This window comes from Aspergillus sclerotioniger (genome assembly GCF_003184525.1).
Source record: "Aspergillus sclerotioniger CBS 115572 chromosome Unknown BO94scaffold_4, whole genome shotgun sequence".
Lineage (NCBI taxonomy): Eukaryota > Fungi > Ascomycota > Eurotiomycetes > Eurotiales > Aspergillaceae > Aspergillus > Aspergillus sclerotioniger.
The window spans coordinates 888,340-905,289 of NW_020290994.1; the positions used below are offsets into that span (position 1 = coordinate 888,340).

General features: G+C 52.5%; 7 protein-coding genes across 7 annotated transcripts; 5 read left to right on the plus strand and 2 right to left on the minus strand.

Annotated features, from left to right (window-relative positions):
* Positions 1-367: 367 nt before the first annotated feature.
* On the plus strand, positions 368-4,505 carry BO94DRAFT_563242 (DDB1/RSE1 family protein; the record flags this gene model as incomplete). The annotated part of the gene is made up of 5 exons (XM_025614346.1): positions 368-462; positions 577-1,247; positions 1,301-3,207; positions 3,261-3,707; positions 3,782-4,505. The coding sequence occupies 5 exons, from the start codon at positions 368-370 to the stop codon at positions 4,082-4,084; spliced, it is 3,423 nt and encodes a 1,140-aa protein (XP_025471434.1). The 3' UTR covers positions 4,085-4,505.
* Positions 4,506-4,858: 353 nt separating this feature from the next.
* BO94DRAFT_563243 (putative RNA binding protein MSSP-2) lies at positions 4,859-6,958 on the plus strand. The gene is made up of 7 exons (XM_025614347.1): positions 4,859-4,899; positions 5,032-5,713; positions 5,778-5,868; positions 5,924-6,013; positions 6,069-6,163; positions 6,219-6,536; positions 6,589-6,958. Exons 2-7 carry the CDS (start codon positions 5,058-5,060, stop codon positions 6,869-6,871), a joined length of 1,533 nt encoding a protein of 510 aa, XP_025471435.1. The 5' UTR covers positions 4,859-4,899; positions 5,032-5,057; the 3' UTR covers positions 6,872-6,958.
* Positions 6,959-7,502: 544 nt separating this feature from the next.
* BO94DRAFT_281245 (FAD synthase) lies at positions 7,503-8,727 on the minus strand. Its single transcript, XM_025606627.1, has 2 exons — positions 7,675-8,727; positions 7,503-7,510 (listed from the first exon to the last, which is right to left on the minus strand). Exon 1 carries the CDS (start codon positions 8,583-8,585, stop codon positions 7,683-7,685), a length of 903 nt encoding a protein of 300 aa, XP_025471436.1. The 5' UTR covers positions 8,586-8,727; the 3' UTR covers positions 7,503-7,510; positions 7,675-7,682.
* Positions 8,728-9,097: 370 nt separating this feature from the next.
* BO94DRAFT_531612 (J domain-containing protein) lies at positions 9,098-10,171 on the minus strand. Its single transcript, XM_025610939.1, has 3 exons — positions 10,062-10,171; positions 9,963-10,006; positions 9,098-9,880 (listed from the first exon to the last, which is right to left on the minus strand). The coding sequence occupies exons 1-3, from the start codon at positions 10,122-10,124 to the stop codon at positions 9,349-9,351; spliced, it is 639 nt and encodes a 212-aa protein (XP_025471437.1). The 5' UTR covers positions 10,125-10,171; the 3' UTR covers positions 9,098-9,348.
* Positions 10,172-10,291: 120 nt separating this feature from the next.
* dbp4 (RNA-dependent ATPase HCA4) lies at positions 10,292-12,875 on the plus strand. The gene has a single exon (XM_025606626.1). It carries the CDS (start codon positions 10,399-10,401, stop codon positions 12,820-12,822), a length of 2,424 nt encoding a protein of 807 aa, XP_025471438.1. The 5' UTR covers positions 10,292-10,398; the 3' UTR covers positions 12,823-12,875.
* A 242-nt stretch (positions 12,876-13,117) lies between these two features.
* Positions 13,118-15,493, plus strand: BO94DRAFT_509303 (amino acid permease). Its single transcript, XM_025609694.1, has 7 exons — positions 13,118-13,395; positions 13,457-13,836; positions 13,887-14,088; positions 14,136-14,177; positions 14,228-14,376; positions 14,437-14,901; positions 14,959-15,493. The coding sequence occupies exons 2-7, from the start codon at positions 13,484-13,486 to the stop codon at positions 15,437-15,439; spliced, it is 1,692 nt and encodes a 563-aa protein (XP_025471439.1). The 5' UTR covers positions 13,118-13,395; positions 13,457-13,483; the 3' UTR covers positions 15,440-15,493.
* A 210-nt stretch (positions 15,494-15,703) lies between these two features.
* On the plus strand, positions 15,704-16,755 carry BO94DRAFT_610138 (purine and uridine phosphorylase; the record flags this gene model as incomplete). The annotated part of the gene is made up of 2 exons (XM_025616604.1): positions 15,704-16,070; positions 16,124-16,755. 2 exons carry the CDS (start codon positions 15,704-15,706, stop codon positions 16,753-16,755), a joined length of 999 nt encoding a protein of 332 aa, XP_025471440.1.
* Between the last annotated feature and the right edge of the window lie 195 nt (positions 16,756-16,950).

The window sequence follows — 16,950 nt, forward strand, 5'->3', positions numbered from 1 at the left end:
AAGCTCCGCATCCATCCATCCATCCCCATCCCATTCATCTCTTCCCCTCCTCCACTCCACACCACACCACACCACACCACACCACACCACCCTGATTCCGCGGAGCCCACGAAAAAGCAAAGGAGAGATGCAGCGATCTCATATATATCTTTGAAGTGGAAGATAAACAGAAGTAACAACCTGGTACCAATACACGCCGGTACGGATTGTTGTTGACGTCGGTTATTCCCCGCAGTGGGAGAAAAGGTTGAACGCTACGCCGCCGACCGCCTACGCATGGTTCTTGGTGCATGGTGGATGAGGGTTTGAAGGAGAATTATTCGGAACAGAACGGTTGATTGAGTGGATTTGTGTCTGGGTGTCGAAAATGGCTTACGTGGTGCCGATTCATCGGGCGAGTAGCATTCGGGATGCGCTCAAGTTGCGGTTTTTCAATGCGGAAGCGGAGGCTTTGGTTGTTGCGTTGGTGGTCCTTTCTTTCTGTCCCGTTTTTCTCTCTGGTTTATCGGTGATGGGTTGGGTTGTTTGATTGAGGATTGAGTGAGCTAATTGATTGTTGCGGGATGATGGTGATAGGAAAGCAAACCGCCTCGAGATATATTCGCTCACGCCTGAAGGACTCAGCCTGGCTGCGTCGTGCTCCCTGTTTGCGAAAGTGACCATGTTAGCTCGACTTCCTGCGCCCGCGAATTCGCCTACGGATCATTTGTTTGTCGGAACCGATCATTATACGTATTGTACATTGTCGTGGGATAGCGCGAGGAATCAGGTCCGGACGGAGAGGGATTATGTCGATATTTCCGACCCTTCGTCGCGGGAGGCCCAGACAGGGAATCGTTGTTTGATTGATCCGAGTGGGAGGTTTATGACATTGGAAGTTTATGAAGGGGTGATTGCCGTGGTGCCGATTGTGCAGTTGCCCAGTAAGAAAAGAGGGAGACAGGTTGCTCCGCCTTCGGGTCCTGATGCGCCCCGGGTAGGCGAGTTGGGGGAACCGACAACGGCGAGAATCGATGAGCTGTTTGTGCGCTCGTCGGCGTTTTTGCACGTCCAGTCGGGGCCGCCCCGGTTGGCGTTGCTATACGAGGACAACCAGAAGAAAGTGAGGCTCAAGGTTAGGGCTCTGCACTACAGTGCGGCTACATCAAGTACCGGGGCAGATGCCGCGTTCGAGGAGTCGCTGGATGGTTTTTCACAGGAACTGGACCTGGGCGCGTCACATCTCATACCAGTTCCCGCTCCGTTAGGTTTGTTATTTGACCTCAATGATTGCGTGTTTGCTCAAAGCTGACTGGGTTAGGTGGTCTTCTTGTTCTGGGCGAGACCTCTATCAAGTATGTCGACACGGATAGTAACGAGATTGTATCGCGTCCTCTGGATGAAGCCACGATATTCGTGGCTTGGGAGCAGGTAGATAGTCAGAGATGGCTTCTAGCTGATGATTATGGAAGACTATTTTTCCTGATGCTAGTTCTGGATTCAAACGGCCAAGTTCAATCCTGGAAACTAGATCACTTAGGGAACACGGCTAGAGCTTCGGTGCTGATATACCTCGGGGGCGGAGTCATCTTCGTAGGCTCTCACCAGGGAGATTCGCAGGTTCTCCGAATCGGTAACGGCTCGTTGGAAGTGGTTCAGACACTGTCGAATATTGCGCCCATTCTTGATTTCACCATTATGGATCTCGGGAACCGTATCAGCGAGAGCCAGACACACGAGTTTTCATCGGGCCAGGCTCGCATCGTCACCGGCTCAGGTGCCTTTGATGACGGGACGCTCAGGAGTGTACGCAGTGGTGTCGGCATGGAAGAGCTCGGTGTACTCGGGGAGATGGAGCTCATCACTGACCTGTTCGGGCTGCAGATTGCGACCAAGGGTGGGTACTTAGATACACTCCTCGTTACCTTTGTCGACGAGACGCGAGTTTTCCATTTCAGTTTCGATGGCGAAGTTGAAGAGTTGGACAACTTCCTCGGACTCAGCCTCTCGGAGAACACCCTCCTTGCTACGAACCTACCCGGTGGGAGGATATTGCAAGTCACGGAACGGCGAGTGCTCATCGCAGATATTGAAGGGGGCATGGTCACCAATGAATGGACCCCCCCGAATCAGCTGGTTATCACGGCCGCCTCTGCGAATAATGATTCGATCGTACTTGTTAACGGCGGTCAACTTATGACGGTTCTCGATATCAACAATGATGTCCAGGTCGTGACTCAGAAGGACTTTGGCGCGGATAGCCAGGTCTCTGGTGTCACGGTCCCCTTGTCTTCAGCCGGAGTCTGTATTGTTGGCTTTCCACAATCGGCCAAGGTCTCGGTATTGGACCTCCGAAGTCTGTCGGAGCTCCATACAACATCGGTTGGCCCGGCTGGCGAGGCTTTCCCGCGATCTGTGCTTGTTGCCGATGTTCTTGCGAATAGCCCATCCACGCTCTTTATCTCGATGGCAGATGGCAGTGTCATCACCTACTCCTTTGATCCGACAGACTACTCCTTGACGGGAATGAACAGGCTAATTCTCGGTTCGGAGCAGCCCACTTTCAAGAAGTTGCCCAGAGGTGATGGCCTATATAATGTATTCGCGACATGTGAGAACCCCAGCTTAATATACGGCTCGGAGGGTCGTATCATTTACTCCGCGGTCAATTCGGAGGGCGCCTCTCGGGTATGCCATTTCAACTCAGAAGCATACCCTGGATCGATTGCTGTGGCGACGAGTCATGATTTGAAGATCGCTCTAGTGGACAAGGAGAGAACCACTCAGATCCAGACACTTCCGATAGGTGCAACTGCCCGTAGAGTTGCGTATTCGCCTTCCGAAAAGGCTTTCGGTATCGGTACCATAGAGCGCAAATTAGAGGACGGAGCAGAGCTGGTCCAGAGCCGATTTGTGCTGGCTGATGAGATCCTGTTCCGTCGCCTTGACGCCTTCGACCTGCGACCGGAGGAGTTGGTTGAGAGTGTCATTCGCGCCGAATTTTCTGGCGGAAAGGACGAAAACGGACGAGAGATATCCAAAGATCGATTCGTCGTGGGAACAGCATACCTGGATGAGGAGGGCGAGGAGTCAATCCGAGGTCGGATCCTGGTCTTCGAAATTGACAATGGTCGGAAACTAACCAAGGTCGCTGAACTGCCCGTCAAAGGGGCATGTCGCGCCTTGGCGATGCTGGGAGAGAAAATTGTGGCCGCTCTTGTTAAGACGGTAAGTGCCTGGCCTTTATTTCGTACCACTTCCGGGTTGCTCATATAGTGCAGGTCGTGATATACAAGGTGGTGAACAATGACTTCGGAGCGATGAAACTGGAGAAACTGGCCAGCTATCGGACCTCGACTGCCCCTGTCGACGTGACCGTGACAGATAACGTGATCGCCGTCGCCGATCTGATGAAGAGTGTCTGCCTGGTGGAGTACAAGGAAGGCGAGAATGGAACCAATGATGCCTTGATAGAGGTGGCTCGTCACTTCCAGACCGTTTGGGCCACGGGCGTCGCCTGCATTGCCAAGGACACATTCCTGGAAAGCGACGCCGAAGGTAACCTGATCGTTCTCCGACGCAACCTGACCGGCGTGGAGGAAGACGACAAGCGCCGGCTAGAGGTAACGGGCGAGATCTCGCTGGGGGAAATGGTCAACCGCATCCGACCGGTCAACATCCAACAGTTGGCCAGTGTGACGGTCACCCCGAGGGCTTTTCTAGGCACGGTATGCACTTCAATCGCTCCCAACCCTTCCGCGCTTGGGTTCTCTGACTAACGCAATGTCTTCCACTCCAATAGGTCGAAGGTTCCATCTATCTCTTTGCCATCATCAACCCAGAGCACCAGGATTTCTTAATGCGTCTACAGGCGACCATGGCGGGCAAGGTCGAGTCGCTGGGGAACATGCCGTTCAATGAATTCCGTGGGTTCCGCAGTATGGTGCGGGAAGCCAAAGAACCGTATCGCTTTGTGGATGGAGAGCTTATCGAGCGGTTTTTGACTTGCGAGCCAAGTGTGCAGGAGGAAATCGTGAACTCGGTGGGTATGATGAATGTTGACGACGTCAAGGTCATGATAGAAGCCTTGCGAAGACTACACTAAGTGTAGCAGCTAAGAAATTGGATAGCAATAATGATCAGTGATGGTAAGACAAGGTCGGGACACGCACTATATCCATCATACCTTCCAGCAACAACAACAACACAACTACTACTACTACTACTACTAGACGAGCACAGAGGCACAGGCCCGGTGGAAGGCTCACCACCAGCACTACAACAACACCAACCTCCAGCACTGGTAGACCCGTGTGTCTCGGCGTGTCTCCGCTTCCAAGTGATCACGAATGAAAAGCTGTCGCCTTGCGGAGCCCTCCCTCACACAAAGGCACGCTGAGTATATATAGCCTGTAAGCAGCCTCTCACGCGTGTAGATACACCATCCTAGATAGAATCTCTCTCCGCTTCCTTAGCACTCACACCTGCAACTACTACACAAATGTCCCGAAAAGTATCGCACCGAGTGGCAATATCGGCCATCAGGAGCAGAATGGCAGAAGGCAACGGTCCTGGCCACGGGGGTTGGAGCAAGGCAAGAGGCACCCTCTCAGCACCTGCCCCGAGTGGCGCGCCCCCGACGGCCTCGGCCAGGAAGGCAGTTGCTACGAACAACAACAACCTTCTATTTATGCCGTCTTCTCTTCCGGCTCCGCTTCCTCCAGCAAGACTATCTCCAGCTCTCACATCTTCATCGTCTTCCAGTCATTCGTTGCGTGCTGGTCAACTACTACTGCCGTCTTCCCTAGTCGCTCTATTATCGTGTATGCCCGTCTGGTGAAGACCCGGGATGGAGTTTCCTGCTGATGGTTACTATAGATCCCAATTCCCCAAATTCACCCGACCGTCCTACTAGTCCAAGTGAGTGCCGTGTTGTTTGTCTACTGTTTGGAATCGTTCCCCTCAATCACAACTCATTTCCATTTGTTGTCCTGACGCGTGCTTCTCATGGCGTTCTTCCCTCCAGACCGGTGAGACTAACAACTGCTACAGAGCTTGATTTATTTAGGTCCGGCGCTATGCACACTGCTGTCTCTGATTCCGGCCAGGCTCCTGATACTCGTGGTCTGTCCACCCTGTTTGGGGGCCTGAACATCCAGGGTCAGCGTCCAGGAGCCAAGTACAATGGTATCAAGAGCAACATGCCGGTAGCTGTGCCTCCTTACAACCAGCTTGTTCTTCTGCCCAACGGAACCATCTTCGGCGGTCTTCCTTACGATCAGAACCCGTATCTACCCGCGACTGGCATCTATCCAGGCCTGGCCTCTCCATGCCCGGTGGTTCCAAACCCCGCCGGGGACTTCTATCATGGTCCGACCCCGAACATGGAGGCCCCTGCACTGCCCAACTATGGCTTCAATGGCTATCCCCAGCCAGGACCAGCATGTCTACCTTTCCAGATGATGAAGACGCCCACTGGATATATTCTGCAGGACCTGGAAAGCTTGACTCAACAAGATCCACCAATCCCACGGGCCGTGCCTGCCATGTGGACTAATCCTTCTGAACTGACGCTTGCCAAATGTCTTGAGAACCGAGAGGGCATCACCAATGTCTACATTCGGGGCTTCCTTCCAGAGACTACAGATGAGATGCTGCACGCCTATGCCTCCCGCTTCGGAAAGATCGATAGATGCAAAGCAATTGTGGACTTGGACACGGGCCTTTGCAAAGGGTAAACACAGTCCCTCCGTTTATCTTCCCTTACTATTGACGCCTCCGACTAACCGCACTAATAGGTTTGGGTTTGTTCAGTACTACAATTTCGAATCCTGCGAAAACTGCATTCGGGGGTTCTTCTATCTTGGCTATCAAGCTAGCTTCGCCCAGGTATAAGATATCGGTTGTTGCCTATCTACGAATTATAGAGATTGACAGGATTCAGAAATCCCGCAACTCCCGTCTCAAAGATCTCGAAGACAAGACATCCACCAACATTTATTGCACCAACATTCCAATCGAATGGACAGAGGCTGTAAGCAAGCAGACATACCAATGAGATGCAAGTCTAACCGATGATCCTCGGGCAGGATCTCCGTCATCACTTTGAGCCGTACCGTGTAATATCCGAGAAGATCAGCCGCGACGAAAAGACTGGAGTGAGCAAAGAGGTTGGATTTGCACGGTAGGTATCTTCTGTTCAAAACCTACGTACAGTCAGTATACTGATACCCACACAGCTTTGAAACCCGTGAGATCGCGGAGCATGTGCTGTCTGAATATCATAATATGGTCGCCAAAGATGGCGTGAAGTTGCTCCTTCGCTTCGCAGATACTAAAGCCCAGAAACTTCTCAAGCAGCAAAGCAACGAGCGTCGCGCTTATCGTGCGGGCGAATACAACTATTCGGTCGAGGTAGTCCAGGGTTCCACTCCATCGCCCTCTATTAACCGTCTTCAGCAGACTGCATCTCATCTCAGCCCCAACTCGCAGGCTAGCTATGTTTCTCCTGTTGGAGTGGGAGCAGCTTGGACTCCGGCGACATCCATCTCCCCATCGTATGTACAGAGTAATTTTTATGCACTAGGGCCAAACTGACAAGACAAGCAGGTTTCCCCTGGCGAAGAACCAGGCCAGCAACATGAGGTACAACTCGTGGTCTTCCAGGAACGGAGCAGGAGGACTGGAAAACACTCCCCTGTACCGTGGACGACGTGGAGTTTGGGCTGAAGATACCTCCGGCTCTTCTTCCAAAGCTGCTTTTCCCACCACCCCCTGCATTGAAACTCGCTCCGAACGATCCAGTCCTCGGAAGGAGATCAAGGCAGGATCCATGTCGCCGATCTCCTCTCGCAAGGAGGTCATTGTGACTTCGCCCCGGTCGGTCATCTGAGACGTGACACTTGAAGTGCAGTGCCGCCTTCCTCTGATGTACCAAGTCTTCCTGCTTTTCCTTGTATCCTTTCTTGTTCTCGCGTCATCCAACAAGCACCAAGAGTTGATGCTCTCAGGAGCGATCCTTAGGATTTGTATGGGTCGCCTTTTTGCTCCTTCTTCTTTTCATGAGACATCCTGCCATGACAGCAAGGATGTCTGGCAATACGTTAAAGTCTACATGGTTTACATGGGTGTATGGATTTCTCACATATGGTTTTCTTGTGACCTTGTTTTGCCCCTTTTAAAAGTTTTGTGCTGGGATTCTTGAGCTTTTGACTGTTGTATGGGGATTATCTGTTCTTGATTTCTTGACGACACCAGTGGTTCTATGTTAAACAGAATGATGCTGATATAAGAGTATGTATCTGTTACAGCCGGATCCTGGCTCCGAGGAGTTATGGCGAGGGGAGTTTTGCAGATTCGGGAGGCACGGGTGGTATCTCTGCATTTGTCTAGCCGCGCATTTGTATTTCTTCCCAGCAAGTCATCAGCGCAGTCTACAGGTTGTTAATGATAGTTGTTATGCAACTGCGGTCCAAGGTATCACCCAACGTCATTCTGCCCGGAGTTGAAGCCATGCAGCTAGTGTATGTGTCTATAGTATGAGAACCGGAGTAAGAAACAAGACAAAAGGGGGAGGGCCGCTCATGACAGAAAGTATATGAAGAGGAGAATACATGGGTCGTGCCCCAAAGGTTCTATATACGAAGCATTGACCCGGAATCGGGCATCATGACCTGGACGGTGGGTTATACTGACAGCGAGGATCAATTGCGGCCCAGTCGCTCCTCCAGATCCTCGGTCAGTTCGTAAGCGGGCTTATACTGCTGCACGGGCGCCTCCTGGCCAGTGCTTTCCACCCGCAGCTTAGGGTTGGGGTGCGTATCGGCGGTCCCGCCCAGGCTGGTATATCCCCGATCATAGAGGGAGCAATACCTCAGACCCAGATGACGGATGAAAGCCCAAATCTCAGCATAATGCCAATCAATGACGGGATGCACGCGCACGAAATCCGGCCAGCCACTATCGGTGCGATCGAAGTGCGTCAACTTGGTACCGTGGGGATCGGTGCGGCGCGTCCCGACAAAGATGGCCTTCACCCCTGGATTGACAAACAGATAGTCTTCAAAGGTGGATTTGATTGTTGTCCGGGGCGGGTCCGTCGTATACTTCAGCACGTTGAGATGGTATGCGCGAGAGGACCATTGGACGAATTCCTCGACGTCGAGGAAGGGGTCTGGGGGCAGGGCGTAGATGGCCGGGATGGAGGTCAGGTCGCCGTGTTCGGGGGCCGGGTGGGGGTGCAGACCGGCGAGGAAGAGGACGAGGAGGACGAGACAGTCCTTTCCGCCATTGTAGGAGAGGGCGAGTTCGGAGAGGGGGTAGCGGTGGAGGGCGGCGGAGACGACGTCGAGGGAGATGCGGGTTTGGGCTTGCACGGCAGAGAGGAGGGAGTCAGGAGGGTGAGATTCCGCGAGGAAATTGTGGACTTTGTGGTGGCAGTCGGCGATGATTGTGGATAGGGAGGCTGTGGTGGATGAGGGGAATTGGTCTGACGAGTTCGGGGTTGCGGACGATGTTATGGTGGGGTGGTGGTTGGAGGTGGGGGATGTCGTGATTGTTGCGGCGACGGTGGCTCCATTGGGGGAGGAGAGTATTGAGTCGGTCATCGCTGTCTTTGTATGGGTTGTGTGGTGGGAGTGGTGTAGGTGGTTGAGGAGCGAGGGAGGGGTGAGTGGGTGGGTGGTGGAGATGGTTAGTAGACAGGTGGAGGGATGACTGTGTACTGTGGATGTGGATGTGGATGTAATCCGGTGGTTTATCTCGGTGATATCCGAATGCAATCTATCCCGGGTTCAAGAACTCGGGGTGTATACTGTGTATGTAGTTGTCTTGGAAGAGGAGTGAAACAACGGACATAAATGTAGTAATAAAGAAGAAGACGAATATAGAATCAATCAAGCACAAACACGGATGATTGCGGAGAGCAGCAGCAGAAGAGAGCTGAGCTGGAGGGGAGATAAAAAGGAGCCCGGCTGGCTTGATGGCTGCTGCTGACTGGAATGTTCTTTCTGCCCCGCATCCCGCCTGACCGCTTTCTTATCGCGTCTGATATGATTTCCATCCCGACCACCAGCAGGAACAATCTGGCCCTCATGATCCAGGTCACCAGGTTACGCGCCAGGACCAGGGTCAACTCGGTGGGGGTGTGACAACATCTTATTGGCATCAACCAGGATAAGTGTCGTTCATACTATTATAGGAGACAACGCCGCTAATGACTACCTACAAGCACTAGAACACCAATAGCGATGATGATGACAATATAATGACCACAGTATAACAGCTCCAAGTAGATCCGCACAACGCCGGTTGACCAGACTGGCCTGCAGAACAATCAGTGCGAGTCATGCAGGCCAACTGATCCTCTTATCATCCCAAAACCTTCATCTTCTTTTTTTTCTTCTTGTCACCTTCCTTCTTGACACCTTTCTGCCAATCCCGCCAGCTGCCAATCCGCTCCTCACGACTATCTTCCCAAGCTTTGTCCTGGTCCCGTTTCCGTTTGCGCGCCTCTAGCTCTTCTTCTTCCTTGCGTCTCTCTCGTCCTTCTTCCTGGAGCTTGGCCTTGGCCTGTCTCCGTCGTCGCGCCTCTTCTTCCAGGAGCACCTGAACGGTCTTTTGGCGCCATTCCTTCTTGAAGTCCTCCGTCGTCAGCTCCGGCGAGTCTAACGTGTACTTGTGTTCGCGAATTAGAAGTCGTCGTGCATCAGCAATGCACTCATCTAGATATGTACGGGATTTTTCATCCATGAGCGCCGTGTGTGCTTTCTTAAGGCGGTCAAAGGCATCGGGGGCCGCAGGGTTTTTGGTCTTGTCCGGGTGGATGAGGAGGGATTTTTTGCGGTACTGAACTTTGATGTCTGATTCCGTGACACCCGGCTGTAGATCGAGGACAGCGTACCTGGTTGGGGAAGAATTCACTGTTAGCTCCTACAGTACATACATAGGGAAAACAAGCGGAGTATGGCAGAGCTATAACTCACGCGTCTAAGGTGAACGCTTTTCGAATACGGTCAATTTCTGCATCCTATCATAGGTGAGTCTGGGGGCAATTGTTGCAGTGCGAAATCAAGACGGCGTACCTTGACAAAGTCCGATGCTTCTCTCTCAAGCGCATCTAGTGCATCTTGCTCTTCGGAAGCCATGGTGTGTGGGAGAGCGTTGTGAATGAAGGAAGCCACGGGGTCTGGACTGTCGCATGCGTGCCGATGGCCAACGGGCGGACGATAAGCCGGCGCTTATCGCTCTGCTGAGTAAGCAGGCACCCGCCAAATTAAACTCTCCGCAGGAGAAAAAAGTTGCTTCACCGCCCGGCCTTGTCCAGATTCGCTTTCTGTTCAGCAACAAGACTATTCCGATCCATCTGCATCTCTTCGTTTTTGGTCGATCTCGCGGAAAGTTGACCCTCGCGAGCCCACCATGGCTCCCATCAACGGATCCCGCAATGGAAAACCCTCGAAAGCCCCCCAGCGGGCCGGCAATCTGAAGCGCAAGCGTGTCCAAGACGACTTGTCCACCCTCGTGCAGAAGGTCGAAGAACTCGATGTCAAAGAAGCCGTCAAACAATTTTCCGATCTACCCTTGTCCGAATCGACTGCCTCTGGACTTTCATCGTCCCACTACAAGACGTTGACGGATATTCAGTCCCGTGCGATCAGCCATGCGCTCAAGGGTCGGGATATTCTCGGTGCCGCAAAGACAGGAAGCGGCAAGACGCTGGCCTTCCTGATCCCCATATTGGAGAACCTATACCGCAAGCAATGGTCGGAGCACGATGGTTTGGGCGCCCTCGTTCTCTCGCCCACCCGTGAGCTTGCTATCCAGATCTTCGAAGTTCTTCGCAAAATCGGTCGCTATCATACATTCTCCGCGGGTCTGGTTATTGGTGGAAAGAGTCTGCGCGAGGAGCAGGATAGGCTGGGACGGATGAACATTTTGGTGTGTACACCGGGTCGTATGCTGCAACACTTGGATCAGACCTCTTTCTTCGAAACCAACAACTTGCAGATGCTTGTGTTGGACGAGGCCGATCGCATCTTGGATATGGGCTTTCAGAAGACCGTGGACGCCATCATCGGTCATCTCCCGCAAGAGCGCCAGACGTTGCTTTTCAGTGCTACCCAGACAAAGAAGGTGTCGGACCTGGCACGGTTGAGCTTGCAGGATCCTCAGTATGTGGCTGTCCACGAATCGGCCTCTTCTGCAACACCGTCTAAGCTGCAGCAACACTACGTTGTCACGCCACTTGCGCAGAAACTTGATGTTTTGTGGAGTTTTATCCGGAGCAATTTGAAGTCCAAGACCATTGTGTTCCTTTCATCAGGCAAGCAAGTGCGCTTTGTCTACGAATCTTTCCGACACATGCAGCCCGGTATTCCGCTGATGCACCTCCACGGTAGACAGAAGCAGGGTGGAAGACTCGACATCACTACCAAATTCTCACAGGCTCAACACGCCGTTTTGTTCGCCACTGATGTTGCTGCGCGTGGTCTGGATTTCCCGGCCGTTGACTGGGTTATCCAACTTGACTGTCCTGAAGATGCCGATACTTATATCCACCGTGTGGGTCGTACGGCAAGATACGAACGTGATGGTCGCGCCGTGCTATTCCTGGACCCCAGTGAAGAGAAGGGTATGCTGAAGCGCCTCGAGCAGAAGAAGGTCCAAGTTGAGCGGATCAATATCAAAGCCAACAAGCAGCAGAGTGTCAAGGATCAGCTACAGAACATGTGCTTCAAGGATCCCGAGTTGAAGTATCTCGGCCAGAAAGCCTTCATCTCTTACGCCAAATCGGTGTACGTCCAGAAAGACAAGGAGATTTTCAACATCAAGGAGCTGAAGCTGGACGACTTTGCGGCCAGTCTGGGTCTTCCGGGTGCGCCCCGCATCAAGTTTATCAAGGGTGATGATACCAAGGAGCGGAAGAACGCGTCGCGGGCTACGGCGCACGCTTCCAGCGATGACGAGTCTGACGAGGAAGGCGGCGAGAAGAAGGCGAAGAAGGAAGAGCCACAGGTGCGGACGAAGTATGACCGCATGTTTGAGCGGCGGAACCAGGATGTGTTGGCCGACCACTACCACAAGCTTATCAATGACGACGGCACGATGGTCGAGTCGATTCAGGCCACAGAGGATGCGGATGAAGACGACGACTTCCTCTCCGTCAAGCGTCGCTATGAGGCAGGAGACAAGGACCTTGATGTTGGAGGATCTAGCTCGGAGGATGAGGACGAGGGCAAGAAGGATGGGTCAAAGAAGACGAAGGTGGTACAACTCGATGGCAAGGAAGCACTGGTCATCGATTCCAAGCGCCGCGAGAAGCTGCTCAAGTCGAAGAAGAAGCTCCTCAAATTCAAGGGCAAGGGTACGAAGCTGGTCTACGACGATGAGGGCAATGCTCATGAGATCTACGAGATGGAGGACGAAGAGCAATTCAAGGCCAAGGGTGACGCTAAGGAGCAGCAAGCTCGGTTCCTGGCGGAGGAAACGGAGCGCACGCGGCAGGCGGATGTGGAGGACAAGGAGGTTGCCAAGCAGAAGAAGCGCGAGAAGAAGGAGAAGCGCAAGGCTCGCGAGCGCGAGCTGCTTGCCATGGAAGAAGAAGGAGGGGATTTGGTCCAGCTTCCTTCGTACCAAGACGAGGACCGCGATATGGACGGTGGGTTCTCCGCGTCCGAAGCGGAAGAAGAGGCACCCCGTCCGAACAAGAAAGCCAGGGTTTCGTTCGCGGACAAGTCGAGCGAGGAAGAGCCCCGGCCCAAGAAGGCCAAGAAGTCTCAAGCACCCGAGCAAATCCAGACGTTGGAAGATTTGGAGTCGCTGGCTGCGGGCTTGCTGGGGTGATGGGTGTAATGAGTGGACTGGTGGAGAAGTGGTTACGTTGTGTCATCTTCAATGGATATATACCTTTCGGCCTGAGTTTCTTTCTTTGTTCATCAGCGGAGAATGTCAAAAGTTTATGAGATTCCGGCAGCATCGCCATGTACATAGAGCAATTGTGATTCCGTCCTTCTTGAAGCGATCACCTGACTGTGTACTACTCCGTAAGTTGTAATAAATCCATCTGCCGAGCGGTGGGGACCCCGGCCTGTCATCGGCAATTTCCATCGAACGACTGCTGGCGTTCCTTCGCCCTTCCACACACTCGCCCATTCGCGGTACGTAATTCCTCTCGAGCACGTCATCCACTAGACTGCAAATTTCCAGCGTCAGAGATGTGATGGTGCAATAGATGCCATCCGATGGGATGCGCTTTTCGTCCAATTTCTTCTCTTCGTTCGTGTATGCGGCTTGTATAGTCCCGACGAGCCATCACTTTTTAGTGTCTTTTGATCGCAATTTTGGGTCTCCGCGGTGGATCACGTGCGGTCTGCCTGTGTCAGTCAGTTGTCTTATAGGGCTGAGAGTTAATCACTGGTGAGTATCGATCGGGCTGGGTCCGGTCCCTCTGTCCAAGGCCCAGCTAACTTGGCCCAAGTCTAGATCCCGTGTCAAAGGCGTCAGCATGGCTGCTCAAGACATTGAAAAGCAGCGTCCTGCAGCTCCCCAGGAGCCTGTAGGCCCCAATTCCAAAGATCCCAACACCTCTGCAGACTATTTGGACTCAGACGCTCAGTATGTTAATGCGGACAAACTTGCCCGTCGGCTCTCTGCCCGTCAGGTGCAGATGATCGCCATTGGGGGCACCATTGGCACAGGACTGTTCCTGGGAACAGGCAAGGCCTTAGCCACGGGTGGACCCGCATCCATGCTTATTTCCTACGCCATTTGTGGTGCAATTGTCTTCGTGACCATGTTGTCTCTTGGTGAAATGGCTGCGTTCATCCCTGTTGCGGGCTCGTTCTGTACCTTTGCCGGGTGAGTGATTTGCCTTCGGGATCATCCTGATCTGAAGCTGACGGGCTTAGTCGGTTTGTTGATGATGCACTGGGCTTTGCTCTTACTTGGAACTACTGGTTCAATGATGCGGTGTCGACTGCATCAGATATCATTGCGCTGCAACTTCTTCTCGAGTACTGGACGGACAATTTCCCGGGATGGGCAATAAGTTTGATCTTCCTGGTTGTTGTCATTGCGTTGAATATGTTGTCCGTGAAGGTTTATGGAGAGGCAAGTCAGCTTCAATCTCACAAGATTCAATCGCTGACTATTGCTAGGTTGAATATTGGCTCAGTCTCCTCAAGGTGGTGACCATCATCGTATGTCCCCCCGCCGACTCTCTTGTTGCTCTTCATATTAACGCTGATAGATCTTTATCATCCTCGGAATTGTTGTGAACTGCGGTGGAAACAAACAACATCAATACATCGGCGACAAGTATTTCCACACCGGAGATGCCCCCTTCGTTGGTGGCATTGGCGGGTTTGCCTCGGTCTTCGTCACCGCATCCTTTGCCTAGTATGTCCCTGACATCAACCATCTCCAACGTATCCCTTACTAACAACACCACCATTGCAGTGGCGGCACCGAATCCATCGCCATCACGGCTGGGGAGACGAAAGATCCCTCAAAGAACCTCCCACGTGTCGTTCGCAACGTCTTCTGGCGCATCATCCTCTTTTACATCGTCTCTATCATCCTCATCGGTCTTGATGTGCCATACAACTACCCTGACCTGTCCTCGGAAACCACCACCACCAGCCCCTTCACTATTGTCTTTGTCGAAGCCGGCAGTTCCGTGGCCGGCAGTTTCATCAACGCCGTGATCATGACCAGCGTCATCTCCGCTGCCAACCACGCCCTCTTTGCCGGATCCCGCCTCCTCTACACCCTCGCCGTCGACGGCTACGCTCCCCGCTTCTTTGGCCATCTGAACCGCTTCCAAGTGCCCTGGGTGGCCGTGCTCGCCACGTCGGTGATCAGCGGTCTCTGCTTCGGAGCTAGCTACATCGGTGCCGGCCAACTCTGGTCCTGGCTGCAAAAGTAACCACCCCCTTACCATCGCCATCCCTCCCAGACCAATGCTAATACCACCTCCAGTATCGTCGGCGTCTCCAACCAACTCTCCTGGACCTTCATCGGTCTGGCCTCACTGCGCTTCCGCGCCGCCATCCACCACCAAAACCTTGAACATCTCCTCCCATACAAGAACTGGACATACCCATTCGGCCCCATCATTGCCATCATTCTCAACATCGTCCTCATTCTCGTGCAGGGCTGGTCATGCTTCAGCCCCACGTTCCAAGCCGTCGACTTCGTGTCCTATTATATTGAGTTGCCGATTATGTTGGTGATGTTTGTGGGGTGGAAGTTGTGCAAGCGCTCCAAGTTTGTGAAGCTCAGTGCTATGGACTTACTTACCGACAGGTATAATTTGGTGCACATGCAGGGTACGGGGGTTGATGGTGATCATGATGATGACGATGAAGGGAGAGATGGGAATGGATTGGTGTCATCCTGGAGGAATGAGAAGGGGTTGTTTGGCAAAGTGAAGCGGGTTGGGATGTGGTTATTCCTTTAATTGTGGAAAGAAAGTAATAATAATACTATAATGGTCATGATGGTTCCACCTGCCTATTCAGGGAGGGGCCCGTCCCTCTTTCCCTCTTTCCCTTTCTCTCTTTTTCTCTTTATCCATGGATGTTTCAATTCTTCCCTTCAACTTGACCCTTGGAACCTCGTCTCCTCCAGTTCCTATCACAAGTTCGTGATACCAATCATCTTTAGTACACATTTACATTCTTTTCTTTTAGAATTCGAATTATATCTTTGAGACTTGGAAAACATGGTGGCTAGACACCTCGCCCATCACAATTATACGGTAGCTTGGGTATGCGTCCTTGCCTGCGAGGTTGACGCTGCACGCGCATTGCTAGATGAAGAAGATGACCCGTTAGAGCCTCTATTCGGCGACAATAATGTCTATGTCCTTGGGCGCATGTGGAAACTCAATGTGGTAATTGCGTCCCCATCAATTCGTGGCGACACTCCCATGGGCCAAGCAGTCGCTCATCTCATCCGCACCTTTCACAATATACGCTTTGGTCTGCTGGTCGGCGTGGGTGGAGGAGCTCCGGATCTGGCCCATCTTGACCCAAGCAATGACATTCGGCTGGGGGATGTGGTTGTGAGTTACCCTACAGGAAAACATGGTATGTGATGATCTCGCTTCATCTTAGGGAGACCTCTGACGTGATTATCGCAGGTGGTGTCATCAACTACAATGCACCCTCATGGAAGGATGAGAATTCCCCCGAGATCGAATCTCGCCTGACTGCGCCCCCCAATGCTCTGATGAGTGGAGTAGAGCGCCTTCAATGCGACCATCGCTTTTCAAAAGGAAAAGAGAAAATGCTATCGAATGTCGAAGTTGCATTTACAAGACTCACCGAAGTTCATCATTATCCAATACACTACTCCGTCCCTGGTCATGACCCCGATCAACTGTTCAATGCAGTGTACAATCATGTCGGAGGGAAATCTGACTGTGGCAGGTGTGACCCCGGTGAGATTATAAAGCGGGCTCAACGAACCAAAGACGAACCACAGGTTCACTATGGCCTCATTGCTTCGGCAGATCGCGATGTGAATTCAACTAAACTACGAGATCTCCTACGCAACTCCTGGGGTGTCGCATGTCTGGAGATGGAGGCCGGTGGTTCGCTGATCGATTTCCCTTGTGTTTTCATCCGGGGTATAAGCGACTACTGTGATACTCATAGATCGGATGAATGGCAGCCATACGCAGCGGCCAGTGCTTCCGCATATGCCAAAGACCTTCTCAGGTTAATGGGCCCTGAGCAGGTTGGAGGAATAAGGCTGGCACAGGGGCCTTAGCACAAGGTAAGACAGTCCCAGTGGCATTAGTTCATAATATATTGTTTTAACTAAGGATATGGGTAGTGTAGACGCCCATAAAACACGATGACGCGTATAAGGCATTTGATGATGTGTTAGTCTGGTGGATAGTTCTCAGCATGTCATGATTATTACTACTACTTCAGGATTAGAAACTGCCAAGGCATCCAGTTC